We start from the raw sequence: 21,961 nt of genomic DNA, 5'->3' as shown, positions 1-21,961 counted from the left end.
CACCCAACGCCTTCGCCTCGTTGCTGTGAGAGCGTTTCCAGCCACATCAGAATCGTTCAGGGGTTTCCACATCCATTGAAATGATTAAAAATAAAACACCAAATGGCTGCCGTTCCTGCATTTATGTACAATGTACTGCCTGAAGGAAAAAGAGCTGCCTGACTCCGGTGCATATCATCATTTGCCTGCCGCTGCTAGCTTTAGCGATGTATATCCAAGTGATGGGGAGAACAGGAACAGGCACACTTACCAAGGACTTTATATCAATGCAAATCAGTATTTAAATACGTGTAAAGCCATACTGTTAGGTTCATTGGTGCACGTTGTGCTGAACCTGCTAGGTTGAAGCGGTTTCTTTTTCCTCTGGTTTTGACTGCAATCAGATCACAAGTCTTTTCTTGCAGTCAGTTTCTCAAAAGTGTACCGTGATGCTTTTAACCTGATTTTTAATGCATTGACTGGAAAAAATGCAGTGGTTCACAGTGAGTTTTCTGGCATAGCTGTCACAACTGTCATATTGTGCCAAAGCTTAGGGAGGAGGTGGTTGGAACACCATGCACGGCACCCAAAAAGTGGTGAGATGCTGCTGCTGAGGGCCAGAGCTCCATGCAGGCAGTCTCCTACACAGGAAGAGATTTGGGCTGCTGTAATGCAGACCCTGAGGCTCCATAGCACCTCTCATTTAGCACAGCTCTTCTACTTTCAGTGGCCTGCTCAGGGGCATTTGCTGAAGCAGTTCATGACTGTGTTGAGCAACGCATGCACTTCTTTCCTTGACCCTCATGAATGCTACTGAACTTATTTTGCCCACTGTACTGCAGACTTAAATACCTCACAGAAGAACAAATGGCGCTTGGTACAAATATTCAGCAATATGTTGTGGGAGTGTTTTGTCATTTATTTTTGTCCCCATAAAGCCACCAAACAAAACTGGGAGAAAAAACACAACCAAATATGCTGCGAGTGAGTGACAGATTTAGCAAACTCTCTTTATTTACATACAAATACATGTACACATATATTCTGTATATGTACACATATTCAAGTGTATATACATACATGGTTTCCACATACTCTACAATAAATAGCATGTAGGGTTTTCTTTCAATTGCCTACAGTGCTGAGTAAAAATACATGGCAATAAAATCATGGCTTACAGCTAAGTTACAAAAGCACCAGACACTGAACTCATAGCAATAAATCCGAGCTTATATACAGCTGGAACAAGGACACGCTATACAGAATACAAAGTAGAACACCTTGTAGGAATCGACAGTAAGAGACAAACTGAAAAACATTATTTAGAACAGGAGGGACTCTGTATGAGAAGAAGGAAAGCAAAGCAGTTAGGTTCTTGGCGAAACAAAACCACATGTTTAGTTTGGTCACCTGAAGAAGAAACAAATTAATCGTTACTTTCATATTTTAACAGTAATTTTTTCTATGAGATTTTATCAATGAAATGGGAATTGATCTCATGAGTGAGTCCTTCTGAGCTGTTGGGGTGTACAGGGCACTCGAACTGATTATTTTAGCAGTACTTCATTTAAGCCACGTTCGACTTCTTGCTCCCTGCATGTTAGTTTGACTACAGGCAATAGAAGCACTCCCTCAGCTAGCTTTTTCCACAGGACCTGTGATATGGGTCTGTGACAGCAAACTGACAGCAGTGGTAAATCAACACCCAAAGAAATGGCAAGGAATTTGTGCTTGAAGCTGCACTGCTGGAGCTAACTGTCCTGCAGAACCAAATCACAGCCAGACCCTGGGCTGTCACACTCAACCATGACAGAGCAATGTGGTTCCATGTGGGTGTGTTGGTCCAGGTGAGTACTTTACACCAACAGCAATTGTTTGGAATCTGCTCTATGAGGTGAAGGTGCATAGATCTGTGTTGTCCTCTTTATTTTTCATTGCTTAATATATTGATGTTAAATATGGAGTACTAAGAAGGACAACCGGGTGCCATTAAGCAGAAAATTTCCTCCTCCTGCTGATGGATTCTCCTTGCCACAACATGGTGCTGAGGCCTAAGAAGCAAGACAGTCACTTCCCTCCCATGGAAGCTGGCACCGTTTGCAGACCTAAACAGAGATTATCTTTTTCCAGGGTACATATGCTCAGTCACTGTGAAACGAGTACTGGTGCATGTGTGAATGCTTGGGGATGGTCAGAACCACTGGTGACAATAGAAGGAGGAAATGTACACCAAACCTGCACACCTGGTGGGTCTAATAAACTAAAGCTCATCAATATCTAATTACATCATTGCATATTTATGGACAAGAAGTCTGAAGGAAGTACTACTCACTCTTCACTTTGATGAATACATACAACTACCACAGCTCATAGAAATCCTTTCCTTCCTTTCTCCTCTCCCTTAGAAATAATGCTTTCTTTTCATATTTGGACTCGATACTTTATGAAATTAGTGGGAGAGCTGTTCGTTTGGATTTTCTATGGAAGCAGCTGAGAGTCATCTTTATAACTTGCTCTTTATATCGTCATCTCCTAAGGTTCCCAGTGAGAAAGAGAATCATTTCCTGCTAAGTGTTGTCCAATTCAAGTGAAAGATAACCTCTCTGCCTTGGAGTGTACTTTAAAAAACTGATTTTCAAGATCGATGCTCATTACGGACATAATTTGCTTTGATTTTTTTTTTAATCATGTCTGCCTAGTAGCTCCCTTATGAACGATGAGAATACTAAAATGCAATGGTCTCAAATGAAAATGATCATTACGTAAACAGTTTGATTAGTTACGATACAGCACAAACACAGCTACGGTTCTTAAAGACTTTTGAACCTGATAGGAAAAACATATTCCTCTCCAGAAGGTTAATGGAGATGCTTACTTTTATGACTGGTGCTGGATCTGTACAGTTAGTCAGGGCTGTGTCAGCCAGAGGACAAGTACGGAGTCTCGCTATGGTAATTATAATCGGGACAGACCTTTTGCACCAGTTTGTAATCTACACTGTAAAAGGCGATGTAAATGCAGATAACTTTGAATGGTTTAGAACACAACCAGGAGACATGGCTTTGGGTCTGCTCTTGATAGCAGATCTTTGAGGGGTCGAAGTTGCACAAGGCAGTTTTTTTAGCGCGATCTGTTTTTTCGTACTCGATGCGGCAATTGAAGGACTTGGATTCCTTGGTCTCCAAAGTTGACTGTGGAGACGACTCGAATTCGACCACCTTGGAAGGTGGCACCAGGCTCACAGAAACGTTTCCCAGACCTGTGGAGTTATGTCGGAAATAAACACTGAAGGTGCCGTTGCCATGATCGACGATTTTCCCTGTGATCAGGAGATTTAGTTTAACAGTTTTGATGTTAGAGTGGAAGTCGCCCCATCCAAACATCTTCTTGAATTTCCCCGTTTTTACTATAGGTCTGCGTTTAGTTCGTGCGAGAGATTCCTGAACCTCCGTGATGTTGGACAACCAATCCCAAAAGTTTTCTATGCTGTCTGAGTAGGACACCTGGCCATGTTTCAGTACTGGGGATGGCTTAACAAACAGACGTAGCGGGTTGATGATCCTGGAGTGGACCACGTTGTCCACTAATGTCTCTGCAGCATCCTTGTCCTCCCAGTCCAGCACATCTGTAGCTTGTACGACTTGATTACCATCACAAAATACCTGTTCCAAAACAGAAAAAGAACTGTATGAACTGTGAAAAGAAAATGTCAAGCTACTACAGGAGCCATTAATATTCGCTTTTGTATCACTCCAGTGGACTACAGTAATGAGTAACTTCTGCAGCCCTGTGAAATCTCAAAGATTTTATTCAATAGCTTACAGAAGATGCAAAACACTCACTAGGAGCCATCCAGCAGAAAAAATGCATAAATCTCTGGATGGGTTGAGGACCGTCACGCATCAAGCAAGGAAGCATGTTTTTCTCACAGTTATGTTAGATAAAAACATGCCTGAGGATGCAAGAAAACTGGAAACAGCAAAGCCGTACCTCCGCTAAAAGGCAGAGTGAAAAGAGAATAGCAGAACTTTTCCACTCTTCTTTGTTATTCTCCTTACTTAACTGAACAAATGCTTTAGGCTTAAAATTCTGTTATCTGTCTGTACCAAAATTGCTTACTCTACATTTGTATTTTTGTTCTTGCCCAAGTTTCTAGCAAATTCTGAAAGCAATCATGGTTTTTGGTGTGCTGGAGGTAGGTGCTAAACTGCCTGCGTATGGCAAGGCCAAGCCTGCAAGAAGAGCTAAGCAACACAACTTACCATTTTTCAGAAGTGTGACCAGGCCAAGCTAAGTCTAATGCAAAACAGTTTGCAATCAGGAAGCATGTTACTACATCCAGAATCAACAGAAAGATGTTAGCTTTCAAAAAGGTTTGTCTTAGTAAGTATCAGATGTCCAATTTAATGCACAGGCATACTGCCTGCTTACAGCCTTCCTCTTCACTCTGAGAGTGGAGCCCTGTTGAAAATACAGAACATGCTCTGAAGAGGTCAGAAGTAGAATCTGTGTTTCTGCAGGCTAGAAATGAACGTCGACCTTTCTTTACACATCCTTGAAGTCCTGAACACGAGTTTTGTAAAACATGTTTGCCTGTTAGTTCTGTTTGTTCCCTTCAAGCTTATGCCAGAATCTTCAAGTACAAAGAAAAGATTTTCAGCTGCTCTATTCATCATTAACCAGCACGTAAACACATGCATGAGTAAAATGTAAAGAAGATCAAGAGGGAAAGAGCAGTGCTGTACCAGGTCCATTGCCCAGTGAAATACTCCCTCCTCTTCCTCCTGGCAAAATGCTGCTGGTATTACACCTCTGCTCCTGCAGGGCCAGGGTCTGTATGGTAGATTCTTAGTATTGCTAGCACCGGGATGCAGTTTTCACTGATCAGTAGGCAACCACAGCACCAATTATGGGGTGGAAGGTTGCTTAAAGCGGCCAAAACAGGGAGTGAATGCCATCCTTTTTGCTTGCTGGGTAATGCTGACTCTGTGGGATGGAATACGGTGCTGCTTGCCTCACAAGAGAAAATGTTAGAAGTAATGCTGGGCTTGCTGTTCCCCTGCTATGATACCAAAGGTACCCGTAGCTCTTAGTACTTTACCATCTTCAATTATTTTCTATAATCTTCAATTTTTTTCATCTAATTACCTGGAACTCCAAAACCACTGGTCCTTTCCTGATTTCTACCAACCAGAAGGCTGAACCCAGCTTAACACATATTCTTCCTATCTTCCCTAAAGCAGAACTTGAGATAGGCTTTACCTTACTTGTGTATTGCGAGGCAGCCATCGCTAAATAAATCTGTGGCTGGATCCATACTTTGGGGTTAGGTGTGGCTTACATAAGCAAATTATTTTCTTCTTCAGATTACAGAGGGAGAAAAAAGGCACCAATGATCACTCTCAGCCTGAGACCTTGTATGTCAAGTTTCTGCCACCACACAATGTTTTTTATGGCTGAGCTATGAACTCGGGAAAATAGGAGATCCTAATGGAAGCAGTGACAGATGCTTATCTGCACCAGCACAGATAGCTGTCATAATGATGCCGAGGGAAACTGTCACGGTGATGGAAAGTTCTCAGTGAAGCAGTGTCATGATTATGCATGGATCTTCAGCCACTTCTAAGCCAGTCCACATGCTCAGAATCAGCTGGGTGAAGCTGTAGCAGCTGGCCTGGGTGAGCTCCCAGCTGCAGCCAGGGCTGGGTTCAGAGCAGCAGGGGCTGAGGCACACACTCACCTGTCCTTCACCCCAACCCAACCAGAGGCCTCTCAGAGCTCTAAGAGAAGCTGTACTGCTGCACTTCCAAATTCCAGCAGAGACGGGGCCCTGGTAGAGCTGATAAAACATTTCCCAGTGTCTGCATGCTAAATGGCCTCCTGCACGAAATGCTCATCGCCAAGCGAAGATGTGGGCACCTGTAGTCGGTGTCACTGCTAGTAACTGAGCTAGGAGCAGCTAGAAATCTGTAGGAGAAATACGTGGAATCAGAGCTGTTCAGCACACAGGCGGTTCTAACTTCACTTGTTTCTGCACTCAGCTGTGCCTGTCCTTTGGCAAGGGCACAGGAACACCACATTTGTCCTCCTGGGCTACTTTTCTTTTGCAGCACTTACTGAAAGCCGCGCTATGGCTCTTTGGCTTCTCTCTCCTTCCTTTTACAAAGAGAGCTACAGGGCACCGAGTCATGTGCTACTGGTAATGCTCAATGTATGTCTCTTCTGGGGGCTCTCACTCCAAATGAGATAGCAGAGCATTGCTTTCTCAAGTGCTTTTTTGCAGCAGGCTCTGATATAAAAAGAAGAAAAATGTGCTATGAGGTTCAGAGAGGCTGCAGGATGGGAAGCAGTGATGCATGCTCAGACAGGCTAGGTTTGTCACATCAGTGAGGTATTAAGGCAAAATTATTTCAAACGGTGGAATTGCAGAGTGGTACCATGCTAAACCACTTTTAATTACGTGTGTGCTACAGTGCATGAGCAGCTGGCATGCTCACAGCAAACAAGCTGCTTCAGCTGAGGTGACATGGTGGCAATTAAATAGCTTTCATCATACATGAACACACGATGGTTCAGATGCTGAATCATGACGATGCACTATTCCTGTTTAAGGCATGTACATCATCAAATAAACACGGCTACAATTTGTGCCTTACTCAAAATGAGCAGTATTTCCTCCTTTCTCAAGCAGATTGCAGACTGTAGGACTCCAGACTTGTGCAGCCCTTGTTTCTTGACTCTGCCCTGCTGTTGCCTTGTTTCACTCATGTGGTTGTAGGGACGGGGCTGAGCTGTCAGCACAATCAGTTGCACGAAGGAGGACTTTGCAAGCGCCCAACAGTACATGTATCGTTTTGCACACATTCAGTAATTGATGGCTAATAAAAGAGAGCCTGCTTCTGCTCAGTGCTTAGTGCAGGAACAGGAATGAAGGTGCACTGTTCAGAAATGTGAATAATATTTGTACCTTTTGAACGTAAAACCTTATTTCTGTGCATGTGCAGAAGTTGCTCTATTTGAAATAAAGCTTCTTGCAATGACAGATTCGAACACTTAACACATCATTTTCTTCTATGCATTGCAAAGGCCCTTCACTCGATGACAGCTTCTTGCTATTAGCAAGGTTGGGCACATGCCCACTTGATTCACTTTGGTTAGCAATTTCCGGGAAATAAAAAAAATCTGTATTAAAAGAATGCAGCGCATGCTGGAAAAATGGCTTCCTCAGCATCTTCCCATTTCACAATAATGCTTCTCTATAGTGGAAAATATTGCTGGTAGGGTTTTTGAAAAAAATACTAGCCTAGGGAAGTGAGTATATACATTTAAATAGATGGCTATTGCTGTAGTTCTCCTCTGCTGCACCTGCATTTTCCCATTCCCTCCAAACCATCAATTTTCAAGCAGAGGAAATAATCTAATCTATTTTCTGTATTATGGAGGCTGTAAAGTGTCACCCAGTTACCCCAAAATTTCTGTTAGACTACGATATTTCCCATTAAGGGCCACTATCTGGACCCATTGAGATGTACAGAATCCATGTCGCACCTTGCTCTTGCATTTTGGTACACTAAATACAAAAACAGTTCAAACCAAAGCATAACATTGTGATTATAAACTTCAAACCATTGGTCCTTTCTGTGCACTTCTCTGACCAATTGTGATTGCTCTTCAAAGACCATTCTCATCCAAGAATGATTTCTTTCACACAGAGGGTGGTGAGACACTGGAACAGGTTGCCCAAGGAGGCTGTGGATGCCCCAGCCCTGGAGGCATTCAAGGCTAGGATGGATGTGGCTCTGAGCAGGCTGGTCTGGCGGTTGGTGACCTACACATAGCAGGGGAGTTAAAACTAGATGAGCATCGTGGTCCTTTACAACCCAGGCCATTCTATGATTCTTTGATTCTGATCATGGTAGTGAGGCTTGAGGTTAAATATTGTTCTCGTGAACCATTTTTGAGAAATCAGCCCGTGTGGAAGAGATGCTGGTGCTAGCAAAGGCTGTGTTTCTGTATTTGCACAGTTAAACTCACACTCCTTCATCTGGAATTTGCTCCCACACCTTTCTCCGTGGGCAAAGCACTAAATGGAAGAGTAGCCATGCAAGAGTTAATTTTCTCAATGCCTTGGGGATTTTATCCAGGTCATCACTCACCAGCAATCATTTCTATAGCTTCACCCCTGCCAGGAATCATTTAAAAACTGTCAGCAATTAGCTGAAATAAATAGGTCTGTTGGGATAAGCAGAGCTCAAGTTCCTACTTGGTCACTGGCTGGTGTAGCAGTGAGTGTTTATCCTGCAGAGGAAGAGGAAGGGCTGGTAGGAGGGAGGTGGAACACAGCAATGTCCCGGGTTTCACCAGTGAGGAAAACTCATCCTGGAGAGTTCCAGCAGACTTTGAGCTCTCCACTGCTCCCAGCCCTGACGCTGCATCACAAGGGTTCAGAATCATGCCACTGTCACAGCTGCATAGGATGCTGACCACTTCGGCTTCCTCCTGCTAGTTTCAGCACCTCCCTGCAACAATAACGCAGGATCACTGAGCAGCTTCACAGAAACCTCACTTTGAATAGAGGGGAGAGAAGGAAGAGAAACGGCTCTGCTTTATCTGTTTGAAAATTCAATGATTTCAACACATTTATCAAATTTTAAATAATTTATGTCTTGACGGGCCTTATCAATTTTGCAAAGCACACGCATTAACCAGATACAATGATCTCATATTAGCTTTTTCAGCATCTTACACCAGAGCCCAGAAAGATTAATAAAAACTCAGACTGTCATGAATTAAATGGAAAAAACATAAAATTGTGTTCCATTATGGCCTTTTTTTTTTGCAAGAAAATGATGACGGGTTCTAATAATTCATCACAACAAGCTGAGTTTGAACTTTGCTGATTATTAAACACGTTTTTCCCAAAGGCTGAGACCGTGATAGGTTTTATAGCAGCAGATGTGACTGCTGTCAGGAATGCTTCAAGGAATTTAGGAATTAAGCAATCTCTTCTTTTAGCAGGACTACATGAAAGGGATGCGTTTGTTCTGTCTCATCACAGCCTTATTTTGCAGGATGTTATAAGCATAAGTGCTGCAACTGGGGCTTGACTCTTTTACCACTGCAGCTTTTGTGAGGAATGAAAACTTTGACTTAACACCCTGGGTTGTCACACAGAAAAATCTCTCAGGATACCCAGATCTTCAGCAGCCCAAACTCATACTCAGGTTTTTGCTTGGAAAATTTTGATCATTGGTCCCTTTACTCCAAAAAATCTGTGGGGAAACTTAATATTTCCCTTGAGGAAACAGATTGTGCAGGTCAGTCAGCCTGCACTGAGAGACAAGGATTTGCTTGCACTGAATTGAAGACATTTCACGTCTGGTCAGGTGTAAGATTTTACTCTGATTCTTCCTTGCCCCAATAGCAGGGAATGTGGCTCCAATACTGAGAAAGTAACAAGAGCTCCAAGGAAATGCAACTGCCTTTTGTATTTTACTTTGGTTGTAAGGAAAGCATAAGAACAACTTTGCTTGAGATGAAGGGAAGCTGCAACAAGGCTCCTTATCTGACTGCACCTGGGGTTTCTTCACCAGAAGCTGCACCTGGGAAAGGGCAGCCCTGGACGTATGCACAGAGTGAGATGTGAAACTGTCAGAGAGTCCAGAGGAAGGCTGTGAAGGTGGGGAAGGTCTAGAGGACAAGGTGGGTGAGAAGCTGAGGTCCCTGGGTTCATTGGGCCAGAGCAATGTTGCTGAGTAAAGCCCTCGTGGTGGTGCAGCACCTCATGGTGTGGAGGGACAGCATTGAGCTCTGCTCTGTGACACCCAGGGCCACGTCAAGGGGTTGCAATGCAGTAAGTTTTAAAGACTCGTGCAGCTATGGTCGCTTTCTTTCACCCAGGAAAGGGGCCCAGATATCCCCTGTTCAGTAGCGAATATAATTGGATTGCTTTAACAACTGTGCCCTGTCTCCTGTAGTTAACACCAAACTGACAAACTGCTTCAGCAGAAAAAAACAAGCCTTCATGATCAAACTGCGCAGCCTGTTAACTTTTCTGATTGGAATTGAATCCTACAAAGCAGCTGGTCACTGCAGCGCTGTGCTGGTGTGATGTGATGTGACGTCCTCCAAATATCCCAGCACCTTGCATGAAGTGTCAGAGAGAAAGGAGAAACGGGAGAATCAAACTATGTATCCATGTTTTAATTGTGAACGTTTGGATTTTCTGACATATCGTTCTCTGAAAGTCAACCGATGCCAAGAAAAACTTGAACACCTGCAGGAGACACAGCAGTAATGGGAGCCCGAAGCATTCCTTAACTTCTTAGCTGTTTGCCCTTCAGGAGTTTCAGACTGTCACAGAAGGTAAGGCAGAAAACAGACACTGGAAACATAAAAGCAAATGTGCAGACTCAGTGCTACCTTCCCCCCTATAATATGGCAAGTCCCTTTTTCATTCTTGCTGCAGAAATACAGGGATTGAATGAAGCTGGTTCACTGAGCACTACCTAAATGTGCTTTGCTGTTTTTCCTCCCAAGATTTGAGAGAAAAAAAAATCTCTGTATACCTATGTACACCTGAAAGCTGGAGAAAGTAACAGGTAGAAGTCTTTAATAAGAATATAAGCCAACATTCAAATAACCTACTGACAAACATATCAGTCTAAAACAAACGGCCGTACTGGGAGCACTTCCAATTCAGGCTATGATTCCATTGCATATTTTTCAACAAAACAGTTACTCCAACCTCAGTGTCGTGTTCTACAGAGAAAAAAATGGCTTTAAAATTTTCCACTTTTTGTGAGGCAGCAAAACTATATTTTACTTAAAACAGCACTTCAGTAAGGAAACGAATTCACAAGGAGGAAGAAGCAGAAGCAAAGATTGAAAATCAGAAGCCTACAATTTGAAGCCTACAATTAATTCCTTTTCCTAAAAGTTATTTGGGGAAAGTATTTGCCATTTTTTCTCACTAGCCTACCAGTGGTTTTAGCTTAAGTGTTCCCTCCAGCCTCAGTTGGAGAAATGGCCCAGCAGGCTTTTAAATGATATGTGTGTATTGCATTGATGTACTTTTTTTTTTTTTTTTTTGCTGAAACAACAGAAAACTTGTTCTGAGAATTTCTTCTTTTCAACAAATGAGCACAAATTCTGCTGTTGAAAAATTCGTGTTGTTCTCTGTGGGTTTTTTTTTCCCATAAGGTTAAAATAGAGGTTTTTGAGAATAAAAAAAACCAAAAACAGGTACCTTATTTATCTGTAGGAAAAGGCATCTGGAGTTCAAGAGGCATCTGGATGGGGTGCTATGAGATATGGTTTAGTGGGTAGTGATGGTGATAGGAGGACAGTTGGACTAGATGGTCTTGTAAGTCCTTTCCAACCTTGTGATTCTATGATTCTAAAAGAAGGCTCATAATTTTGTCTGACATTAATTAGATATAGATATTGGTATTTCTAAGTAGTTTTTGGCATTTGGGAGGCATCCAGCTCTTTTTGAAGGGTAGAGAAAAAATAGCAATGAGGGACATTAAATGAATGATTTGAAAAGCAGTGCTGTACCAAATACCTAATTCAGTTTCATTAAGATATACAAATCTTAGTTGAGATATATACATATGTAGATATGTGAAATGATCAAGAAGAACGTGTGGCTGATCCCAGGACAAAAAAGGAAACGCTGTGGTGTGGTTCTGAGCTACCTGACCTACCTGGCAGTGGCCTCAACCATGTTAGAGCTGAACTGTCCTTCAGCAAATCAAGCAAAAAGGTCATCAAGTCTCTGAGATACTAATGGGATAATCTCACCAGATGGGGCTTCTGAGGAACTTCTGAAGTTAGATGGCTAAAAGCTGAAAATTTGACTTCAAAAATCAAAGCACGCTTTCTTCAAGAAGAGCCTCTAATCCTGGTAAGGGGAAGGGAGAAGATGAAAGGTGACCTAGACATGCAGGTTTCAGCCTCAGTGGGCTGTGTTCTGTCCATCCCCACGTGTGCCAGGGATCTTTCTTCAGGCAGGCATCTTCCAGCAGCTGCTGCCAGCCTCTTGCCCCTACACAGCCACCTCTCTGAACTGGCCTGACTACATGACTGACATGAACTGCACCAAGGCATCTGGCCAGTGTTAAGAAGAAAGCACTACTGGTGCCGGAGAAACACAGCAGCTTAAAATCCCAGCTGTACTCTTGCAATCTATTCTGTTCTTGAGCTTCTCGTAGTGCCTTGGACACAGGTATCAGCTTACAGGACTGAGAGTTATGCTTTAGGATGAAGTTAGAGTCCAAACCAATGCTTAGGTGTTTTTAGAAGGCATCTCTTTCACCTGGGGAGCCTGTGAGGTTTCCCAGGTGCTTCCAATCTCCACCACCACACCTGCAGATGCTGCTCAACAGCTCACAGGACTAAAACTACAAAAGGTTTCTCTTACACCAGACTATAATGGGAATGCTCCAACAGCTCCCTTTGCCAATGCAGAATCTGCTAACTGGTTATCTGTTGAACTTTACAGTTAATAATTCTCTCTCATGCTGATTTCTTTATGTCTGGGAGATTTCTCCTTACTTTTGTTGAGATCAGTTCATTAAGATACTGATTTCAAACTGTAATTATGTGTTGATGAGTACTGCTTGTTGAACCAGCAGTAGCACTGTTGTGTTCTCAGCTGCAGGAGAGCCTACAGATGCTCCAGTCCCCAGAAGGAGGAGATTCTAAAGCACCTGGATAGAGGTGGGTGTATAAGGATGCTTGGGGGAAGTGTTTCAAGAGTTGTAGTCACCTAGTAAGACTATTTTATGTAGTGCAGGAAGTGCATAAGTTGGAAAGTGCTGCGCCTGTTAGAAAGCAACCTGATTTTACTCAAGTTGTCACCTAGGTTTTGTATGCCTTATAAATTTTAAATTAAAAATCAATTACAGAACAGCCCTTAATCTCCTCTTTGGAGTAGATTTATTTTTGGATGAGAGCTCTGAAACCTGACTGACCTCCTCTGTGCTGAGTGTGGTGCAGAAAATAGTGATTTTTCTATCTCACCACTCATGTGCCAGATTCAAATGTTTTACTGCATTATGAGGAAGAGTTTTAATAATCTAGACAGATTAAAGGAATAAAAGGATGCTCCCGACAACTCAGAAACGGGGAGCTGATTTCTAGCAGATTTCAAATCCTGCATTATAACAGTGCGTAAGAGATGATTAACAAAGAAAAATATTACAGTTATCTACTCCCTTTGAGAGCCTAACTAATGAACCTCCAACAGCTGCTGTTGAAAAATCAGTAACACTATCACTATCAATTTCAAGACAAAGCACAGCTGACAGATGTTTGAAGTGATAAATCAGGCTGCGCAAGGATTAAAATAACAAGCCCCAAATGGCCTTTAAAAGACAAAGGTGCTGCAGCAAACTATTTTCAGCCACTCTGGATACAGTCAAAAGTTAGATCGCTGATACAATTATCTCGCAAAACAGTAATGGCCAAAGTAATACGTTATGAAAAGCCTAACAATGGCAATACTGGAGCCAAGTTTTTGAAAAGAACAGGTTTTATATTCATTTGTGCTTTTAATGGCAGGGCTGAGAACGCTGTGCTGCCATGAATATTACTTCTGGGAATGAGTATGAAAAGCGTGTGCTGGGCTGAAGCATAAAATGTAACTGAATTGCATTCTTGTACATTTTAATTAATCCTATTTTAAAGCAAGAAGTTACATTTTAATGGGCAATGAACACTGTTATTTAAATAAGGCATACGATTTTTCTGTTGCTTCGCTGCAGGCTGGATTTCCTAACAAGCTGTCACTGAAGTGATGGAGATAATGAAGAGTCCATCACAGAATGGCTTGGGTTGGAAGGGACCCAAGAGATCATCCAGTTCCACCCCCTGTCATGGGCTGATTTTCCCTCCCCCCCACCCCCCAGCAGCTCAGGCTGCCTGGGGCCCATCCAACCTGGCTTTAAGAGACTTCAGGGATGGGGAAACACAGCTCTGGGCAGCAGAGCAGGGCCTCACTGCCCTCTGAGTAAGGAATTTTCCTAACATCTCATCTAAATCTCCTGTTTTTGGTTTAAAGCCATTTCCCCCTGTACTATCACTATCAGACCACGTACTAAGTTGATCTCTTATAAGCTCGATCAAGGTACTGTGTGCTTGCTAACTCTGCTGCTTTCCATGGGAGACCACCATAGTGAGGGGAGAGCTCCAAAAATCAAAGTTTCTGAACTTGATTTCAGCATTCACTGTTGTGTGGCTCTTATCAGAGGGTGCTTAACTCTCAGACATGTTAGGGAAGAAATGTCCTGTTGAAGACTGCAAACCAGGTGCTCTCCTGGCTCTAGCTTCCCACAGCAGGATGGGGATGCCAGGAGGCTCTAAACCATGCTGGGTAGCAGATCCACTGCTGTCTTCAGGCTGTAGAGGTCTCTGGTTTGAGCTCCTGGCTGTGGGCATAGCCCTGACGTGTGAGAGACCATGGGGGTTCTGTAAATTAAATTAAAATCTTTTCCTTTTTGGAACCACTTAGCATGAGGTAGCGCACGAGGGCACTTCCAGATGTTTTATTACTGCCTACACACAGGCATGCATGCTGCTTTCCTAAATGAATTACTCTCCTAAAGATGAGAAAATCATGGACTGACGCTGCCTCTTTATTAAGTCTGAAGGTGAAATAATATTGCCCATTGGCCATCAGCAGTCAGCCCTGCCTGCAGCCACTGTGCTCCACACAGTGGGATAGAAATACTAACTTGCATTATAAGGTCCTGTTTAAAGCCAGTGTTAACCCCTTTTAATTTAGTCAGCCATCTTTTGTGTCCCTAAGCAAAGGAAATACAGAATTCCTTTCAGTCTGAAATTGTTTGTGCTTTGAAGACTTGGGGAACAGTTAGGGATTAGTTGGTCAAATCCTTTCTAAATGAGAACCTTCCTAAAACAGAGATGTTTTCCATGAGCTTTTTTCTTTAGCTATTGATCGATCTAACAACTCAACTTTCTGGATTAATTTTGAAAACAAAGAATTGCTCCCATTCAAGATCACTGCAAGTGCACGAAAAGTTAATTGCAAAAGGAAATGGATGTTTTGAGACACTTAAAAAATGGTGTGGCCCAAATGTGAAAGCCAGGTTGCCATGTGATTTATTTTTTTTTTTAATGGGGTTTAACTAGAAGTGGTTTTGTCATCTGCCCTGTGCCTGGAAGTAACCAATTCATGCTCCCAAAACAGAGAACAGCTGAGGTTGATACCCAGTTTGAATGGAAGAATGCCTTGGTGTGTGTGTGGCTCACTGCTGCTGAGTGATTTACAGAGGGACTGAATGTCCAGGATCTTTGTGCATGCACTGTCAGAACACAAAAAGGATCTAAAAAAAAAAGGACAGCTTATATCAGATGTTACGTTTTACTACAACAGGCGCTAATACAAACTGCTGCATTTGCATATAAAAATGTAAGTTCAAGCCTATTTACTCCATGTATATCTATCTGTTTCAAACAGGAAGGGAATACATTGGTGCATCTTTACAGCTTTCAATCTTTCTTTTACTGTAAATTACTGTGCATGTAACCCCAAACATTAATTTGGCCTCATCACAGGATGCAATTAGTATTGCAATTGTATTTCAATTAGCATAGGCAGAACAACATTTCCAGGTTGAATAAAAGAACAATGCTGGCAGGGTGCTTGCAGTTGGTGAAGCAAGTAGAAAAGGCAGATAAAACCCCCACTGGCAGAGTAGGGCTGGGGGAGATGGGATTCTAGCACAGTGTTTTCAAGGCACGTGCATCTAAAATGTATGGACTAGAAAATGCACAATCCTAGAAACAAGTCAGCAGGAAGCATTCTCTTCATATGCATACTAAGGGTGTTTTGAAGAAAGGCTATAAAAACGCATAACCTTAAAAAGTTTTCCCTGTTTTGCCATGAATAATGCAAATAAGAATGCATATTTCAGTGGATATCTGTGTTCTAAAAATCAATGTTTCTATATAGGCTGTTTCCCAAACCTTTGACTGCAGAACCTCAGCAGGCCTGAATATGAATTCAGTTTGGATACACATTCAGTGAGCAATCTTGGCTCTGTTGACTTTGGTTACTTCACTCAGCAGCATTATTTTTTTTTCCTTCTCCAAACAGTTTAGATGATGTCTGCGTTATCCATGATTCTGATTAAAATTCTTGCCATTCTCTTCACTGATCCTGGTCTTGACCATCATAGTAACCAAGTGCCTCTTCTGTAAATCAGTGTTTAAATTTCCTTGGGGATTTTTCTTTTCCAGTTAATCGTAGTCTTGATCTCTTGGACAGATAATGAATTTGCTTCCAATTTGCTTTCCAGAATCCATAACTACAAACAAGCCTTACAGGTCACTGCTTAGTTCAATTCCTGCATAAAAGGGTTTAATATGAAATAAAGCCTTTCTCATTATATTCTGAATCCGTATGCAAAGCCTTACCAAAATTTATGAATGGGTTTGGGACTGAGATTATTCATGCTGCTTGTTAATGCTTGAAAACTGAACAAACCAGAGCTGGGAAGGACAGCTTCTTAGGGAGGATATGAAATGAGATCTGATGAGCACTAGGTACATCTGATGATGTGTAAGTAGTACAGAGGCACGTGTTACTACTTGTTTTTAATGCATCTTTTCATACAGATTATGGAGATGAAAGAAGGAAAGAAACCTAACTGTAACTGCTGCCTAGATCAAAGATGGTAATAAGCATAAGACAGCCAAAAAAGCAACTCTTGTAAATATTTTAAATAGCTTCTACTGCATACAAAAGGTGGTTGGTTCTACAGGGACTGCGAGTAATCCCCTATATTAAAATTGAATGTGCTGCCTTAGTTGATCAATTACAAAGATTTTTTTGAAGTCTATAAATATGTATGTGCATGACTGAACCAGTAATAAAAACGTGACTTTACAAATCTTCAAGTTTCCATGATCAGGTCGGTAAACTGTGCTACATCAAATAATGTTATAAGTCTTGATCTCTATGAAGTGCTGGCTGGCAGTAATGAACCCTTTCAGGAACGGCTGCTTTGTCCTGTCTGCCTGCAGAGGGAAGGACAAAAGGGGTTTGGGATCAGGAATTTGTAAATAAATCTGTTTTCCACATTCCTCTTGGTTGAGGTGGAGGCAGACAACCTCCCTGCTCCCATCTGAGGCATAGCAGCTCCTTGCTGCCTGCATGTCCCACAGCAAGAAGAGCAGGACTGTCTGTTTGCAGCGATACCCAGGTTGCTGTCACTTGCTTTCAGAGAACAAGTGCTCAAGTGCACTTTCACTACACTGAGAATGTATATTTCCAAATAATGCTCTAGAAAGGAAAATCTTGGCAGATGGCCTTCCACTCAGCAAAGGGCGATACTCATAAGTGCAGATAAGGTGTTTGTGGCTTGTGTTTGACTGCTTACATCTTGGCTGAATTTCAGCCAAAATTCTGATATCAGAAAATGGATCGAAATATCTGAACAATTTGGATGTGCACTTTGTTGCTGACCAATGCTTGGAAGGGGATGTTTTTTTCCCTGAGGTGCCAAATAACATGCTTCAATTTGTTGCTTTATCTCCCCTCGTTCTTGTGCCACTACACGTGGCAAACCCAGTCTGGATGGGAGGCAGGAGGAGAGCTCACTGGTGTTCTCTCTAGATAGGACTGCAGCTTTCCTGGCTGTTCCCAAAAGGGTTCATCACTGCCAGCTGATACTTCACCGAGATCAGGACTTGTAATGTTATTTGATGTAGCAGTTTATTGACCTGAGCTGGGAGACTTGTAAAGTCACGTTTTTAATACTGTGTCACGGAGATTCCCTCACTGCACATTGCCAGGGAAAGGGTGTTCAGCCATATACACACAACACAGAGAAAGCAGGTCATTTGGGAGAATGTAGGTCCTAAAAAGTCAAAGTTTGAAGTTCTACACTTAGAAATGTGTTTGTTTTCTTGTATGTTAAAGCCCAAATCCAACTGTACTGTACCTGGGTCATATCTGCAGTAAAGATCTTGCATTCTGTGAGGCTGATTGAGGAAGATGTTCCCCCCAAGAAGCCAAGGCTGATACAGCCAGTGACAGGTTGTTGAGGAGCATCTCAAAAGCATGCTGGGTGCAGATCTGACTTCTCATGTCTTGTAGCTGCAGGACTCATGCAAATAACTGACACGTGGTCATTTCAAGAGCAAATTATAACGTCAGATAGTACTGAGATATTCTGTTGCAGAAGGCCAAGAATGCCCTTGGTTTTAATTATTTATATTCATATTATTTACATTATATGATAAATGACCGAACAAGAAATATGTGCATTTCTTGCTACACACATGGCTTCGACTGAGCAGCTCTTATTTTTTGCTGTATGGCTGATATTGTAATTAAACCTTGGTCTATGCTTTGGGAATTTCTAAAAAGTCTTCTGAGCTGTGCTGCACAAAGTACTTCTTACAGAACCATCCCTTTTCTCGTTTCCTTCATGTTTACATTATTCATATAGCAGACAGAGGGAATCAAATTGCGCAGCCTACAAAAAGAGTGGAAAACAGAGCCTTGCTTGCTCCCAGTAGTAAAGAAATGTAGCGTTAAGACTTGAAACTCATTTCCAATTTTCTGTGTTTGTAGCACATTCTCTAAACAGTGCATTATCTCACACACCAGATGTGCAGCAGTATCTAGGTACAACAGGGTGCGATAAGTATGGAATTTCAGCCTTATTTCTTCTTTTATGCTTCAAGTCAAATCCTTACTCTGATTTTAATTTAGGTTTCTGTCTTGTTTTGGTGTGTTTTTTTTTTTTGGGGGGGGGGGGGGAGTGGGCGAGTGATGGGGAATTTGGCATTCAACTACTGAAATGGAAAAAGAATAATCATCTGGGACTAAGAGTGTCTTGAGTTAAAAACACGAGAGAAATCCACATGCAAACCTCTAATTTTATTTAAATTGGTGTAAAACTAGAGGACAGAAACAACTTACGCTGATGTGATTAATTCCACGTAAGGGGAATTTGGCCCCAAGATAGCAGTCTCTTGGCTGACACAACAAACTGCTTTTGGAACTAAAATAAAGCAGAGGATCCCGAAAGTTACTTGAATTGCTGTCAAATGATACTCTGAAAATACTATTTGGCTATTAAGCAATTTGAACATAAATAACTCACTTATTTTTGTGTTACTTAGAGGTGCATTGATAACAAAAACAATTACTGCTCTCTCACAGCTGAGCAGTGGTAACCTCACAAAGCAACCAGACGGTGCTGTGAAAGCATGTTTCTCATGTGTAAGTAGTCACCCTGGCAAGCAAGGAAATAAAACTTAGCACCAGGCTGAATGTGAAAACTTAGATGCTGCATGCTAATTTTCTGGTATGTTAATAGCATTTGGGAGTTGGAAAGTGGGAGTTTCAGCTCAAGGGAAAAGAGAGACCCACAGTGGGGGGAAAACCTGCTTTATTCTTCAAGGTGCATTTTGTCCTGCTGTTTCTCAAGGAAAGTTCCTTTATCTGCATGAAGTCATCGAGTGCTTTTTGAGTTCAAAGGAAACTTCTTGCTGGTTTCTGTGGGCTTTGACTGGGGCTGAGAGTCTGAACATCAGTGTGGTGCTGAGCGGCCCCGTAAAATGCGGAGGAGGCTTCTGTGAGTGTTGAAAAGGTTCAGTTCCTTGCAGGATCAAATGGCTGCACACCTTTAAAGAAGCTGAGCGTGCTAACCAGCACTTCAAGTCATCCACAGATGAATGAGCTAATTTTTTTTTTTTTGCCCTCGTATACTGTGTAGTCCAATTAAGTTGCTAAGCCAATCACATTGAAATGAATCAACCATATTGTTACATAATTCTTTTTAATAAACAGAGATATCATTATATGAAGTAGGTTCTGAGGGTGCCAGATGCTCCTGAACAGGGAGTCTAATTTATATCATTGATTTCAAGAAGCAGCCCATTCATGTGTGATAGCTGTTATCTCAGTTTAAAGTATCTCATACATAAATGAGAACACAGATGAGCTAAATACGGACCTTATTTAATTCCCCATCACACAGAACTGATGTCCAAAACACCAAATAAATGGCTTTGCTGAGATTGCTCTTTTTAAGGCAATTAATAGGATTGCAACAGAAAAGAAAGGCAAAAATTACCCTCTCAGAATTTTTTGCACCCAATGTTTAGAACAAATACTCGACCTTCAGAGAGAATTGTTTTGCTAAAGAAAAGATATGCTGGAAGGTTACCTCTGCAATAGGAAGGGGATGAGCTGGGTTCGCTGCCTTGCTCCCAGCCTGCAGTGCTCCCAGAGCTGAGCACTCCGGGGATGAGCGAGGCTGCACTGGGCTTAGTGGCAGAGCAGGAAAGCAGAACAAGATGATGCGCTTTAGTTTTGATTAAGGCTTCGAGGATACTATTAGAGGAGATGGGGAGTGGAGATGATCCCTTCAAATACTGTCAATGACGTAGGTTCCCTCTAACCAGGAATAACCTTCACCCCTCAAAGATGAACGCCAGCAGAACAACATTTGGAGGAAAGAAATGGTGCTTTTTGCTGCTCCTATGCCTACCATCAAAGTTTGTTCCCCTTTATTTTGGACCTCAACAAAACAGCCCTAGCTGTATATGTTTATTTGAGCAGGGATGATTGAGAGCTACCTCTGCGGAAAAAAGCTGAAGGAAAAACCCCTGTGGTTTCCATTTGGACATTGGAGGGTTGATGTGTTTTGCTGTCACGTTCTATTTTTAAATGCATGACACTGCACAGGTGTTCAGATTCCAAATCCTTCGCTAAATCTGTCATCTCTCAGCAGCCTGTCACTACATCAGCTAACAAACTAAGGGAAGAATGAAGTTCCCGTATGGTAGAAAACTTCACAGTGGTTAACTATAATTCCTTTCCATCAGTGTCACTATGCTTGATCAATTTTCAGGTGTTATAATTGCTTTGAGGTTGATTTATCTATCTAGAATGGCTCAACTTAATAATTTATCTAAAAGCCCTTAATATGTAGGACACTAACATGATTAAAAATGCAAATCATTTTTGCAGGAGCAAAAGTTGTTAGTCTGACTCAAAGCATCAGCTGGCAGTTTTACCTCTGAGCCTGCTATCCGTAAAACACCAGCTGATTTCAGAAAGATTTATTGAGAACACAAATCACCTTTCTGTGTCTGCCTTAAGCAGATATTACATCTATACCTGTGGGTATAGTTACATGTAATACAGCTAAGAATGCAATAATCAGTGCTTTAGGCAAGCTGGTCATAAGTTTCTACTCCAAAAGGTATCTGACACACACTAACGTTGTTCTTTTTTTTGTTGTTGAATCTTTGCTGATGAGGACTTTAGGAAGATCTGAATATGTATGTTTGGTGGCCCTGCTAGGCAGGGGGGTTGGAATTACATGATCCTTGGGGTCCCTTCCAACCCGGGTGATTCTGTGATTCTGTGAAGAGATGTCCCTGTTGAACTATACAGGAACAGAGAGGAAAAAAAGGGAGGACTGAAGCAGTTCTTACAGGACTGGTGCTCCAGAGTCACAAGAGTGCTGTTTCTCCCTGGAACATCCTCCTCCTAAAGTAGCATATTTGCTGCTCAGAAGCATGTCTGCTTCTATCTGTATGCCTATCTGCTGCAGCAACATTGGAAGACCGAATTCAAGTCTCAAAAGTCTTAGGTCTCCCTAGAGAAACTTGCAGCGCGATCATCGTGTCCTTCTAGCTCAACTGGAGAAAAGAAAGATGAGCAGCAACTATTTCTTCACAGCAGATTCTTTAAATTTTGGCTCAATGATCATTTAGTATCCACCACTAAGCAAGAACAGCGGTGCAAGTTTCCGATATACATTGAATATAGAGTGATACAGTGTAAGCAGCAAAGTAGATTAATTTGATTCTTGTACATCTAAGTGCAAGTAATTCAAGTCTCCTGAAACGTTGATTCCATTCCCTACATAATCATTACTATCAGAAGAAAACAGAGACAGGGACCCCCTCAGCAATCTCAGCACATGCA

General features: G+C 42.0%; 1 protein-coding gene across 1 annotated transcript in view; it reads right to left on the bottom strand.

Annotated features, from left to right (window-relative positions):
- Positions 1-968: 968 nt before the first annotated feature.
- The window catches only part of NXPH2 (neurexophilin 2), a 32,756-nt gene continuing 11,763 nt past the window's right edge, over positions 969-21,961 (bottom strand). The window contains exon 2 of the mRNA XM_048952388.1: positions 969-3,641. Within this exon, the coding sequence (XP_048808345.1) occupies positions 2,898-3,641 (744 nt within the window). The 3' untranslated portion in view covers positions 969-2,897. The remainder of the gene's footprint in view (positions 3,642-21,961) is intronic.

Source organism: Lagopus muta, chromosome 8 (genome assembly GCF_023343835.1).
Source record: "Lagopus muta isolate bLagMut1 chromosome 8, bLagMut1 primary, whole genome shotgun sequence".
Classification (NCBI taxonomy): domain Eukaryota; kingdom Metazoa; phylum Chordata; class Aves; order Galliformes; family Phasianidae; genus Lagopus; species Lagopus muta.
This window is presented reverse-complemented; position numbering and strand designations above follow the sequence as displayed.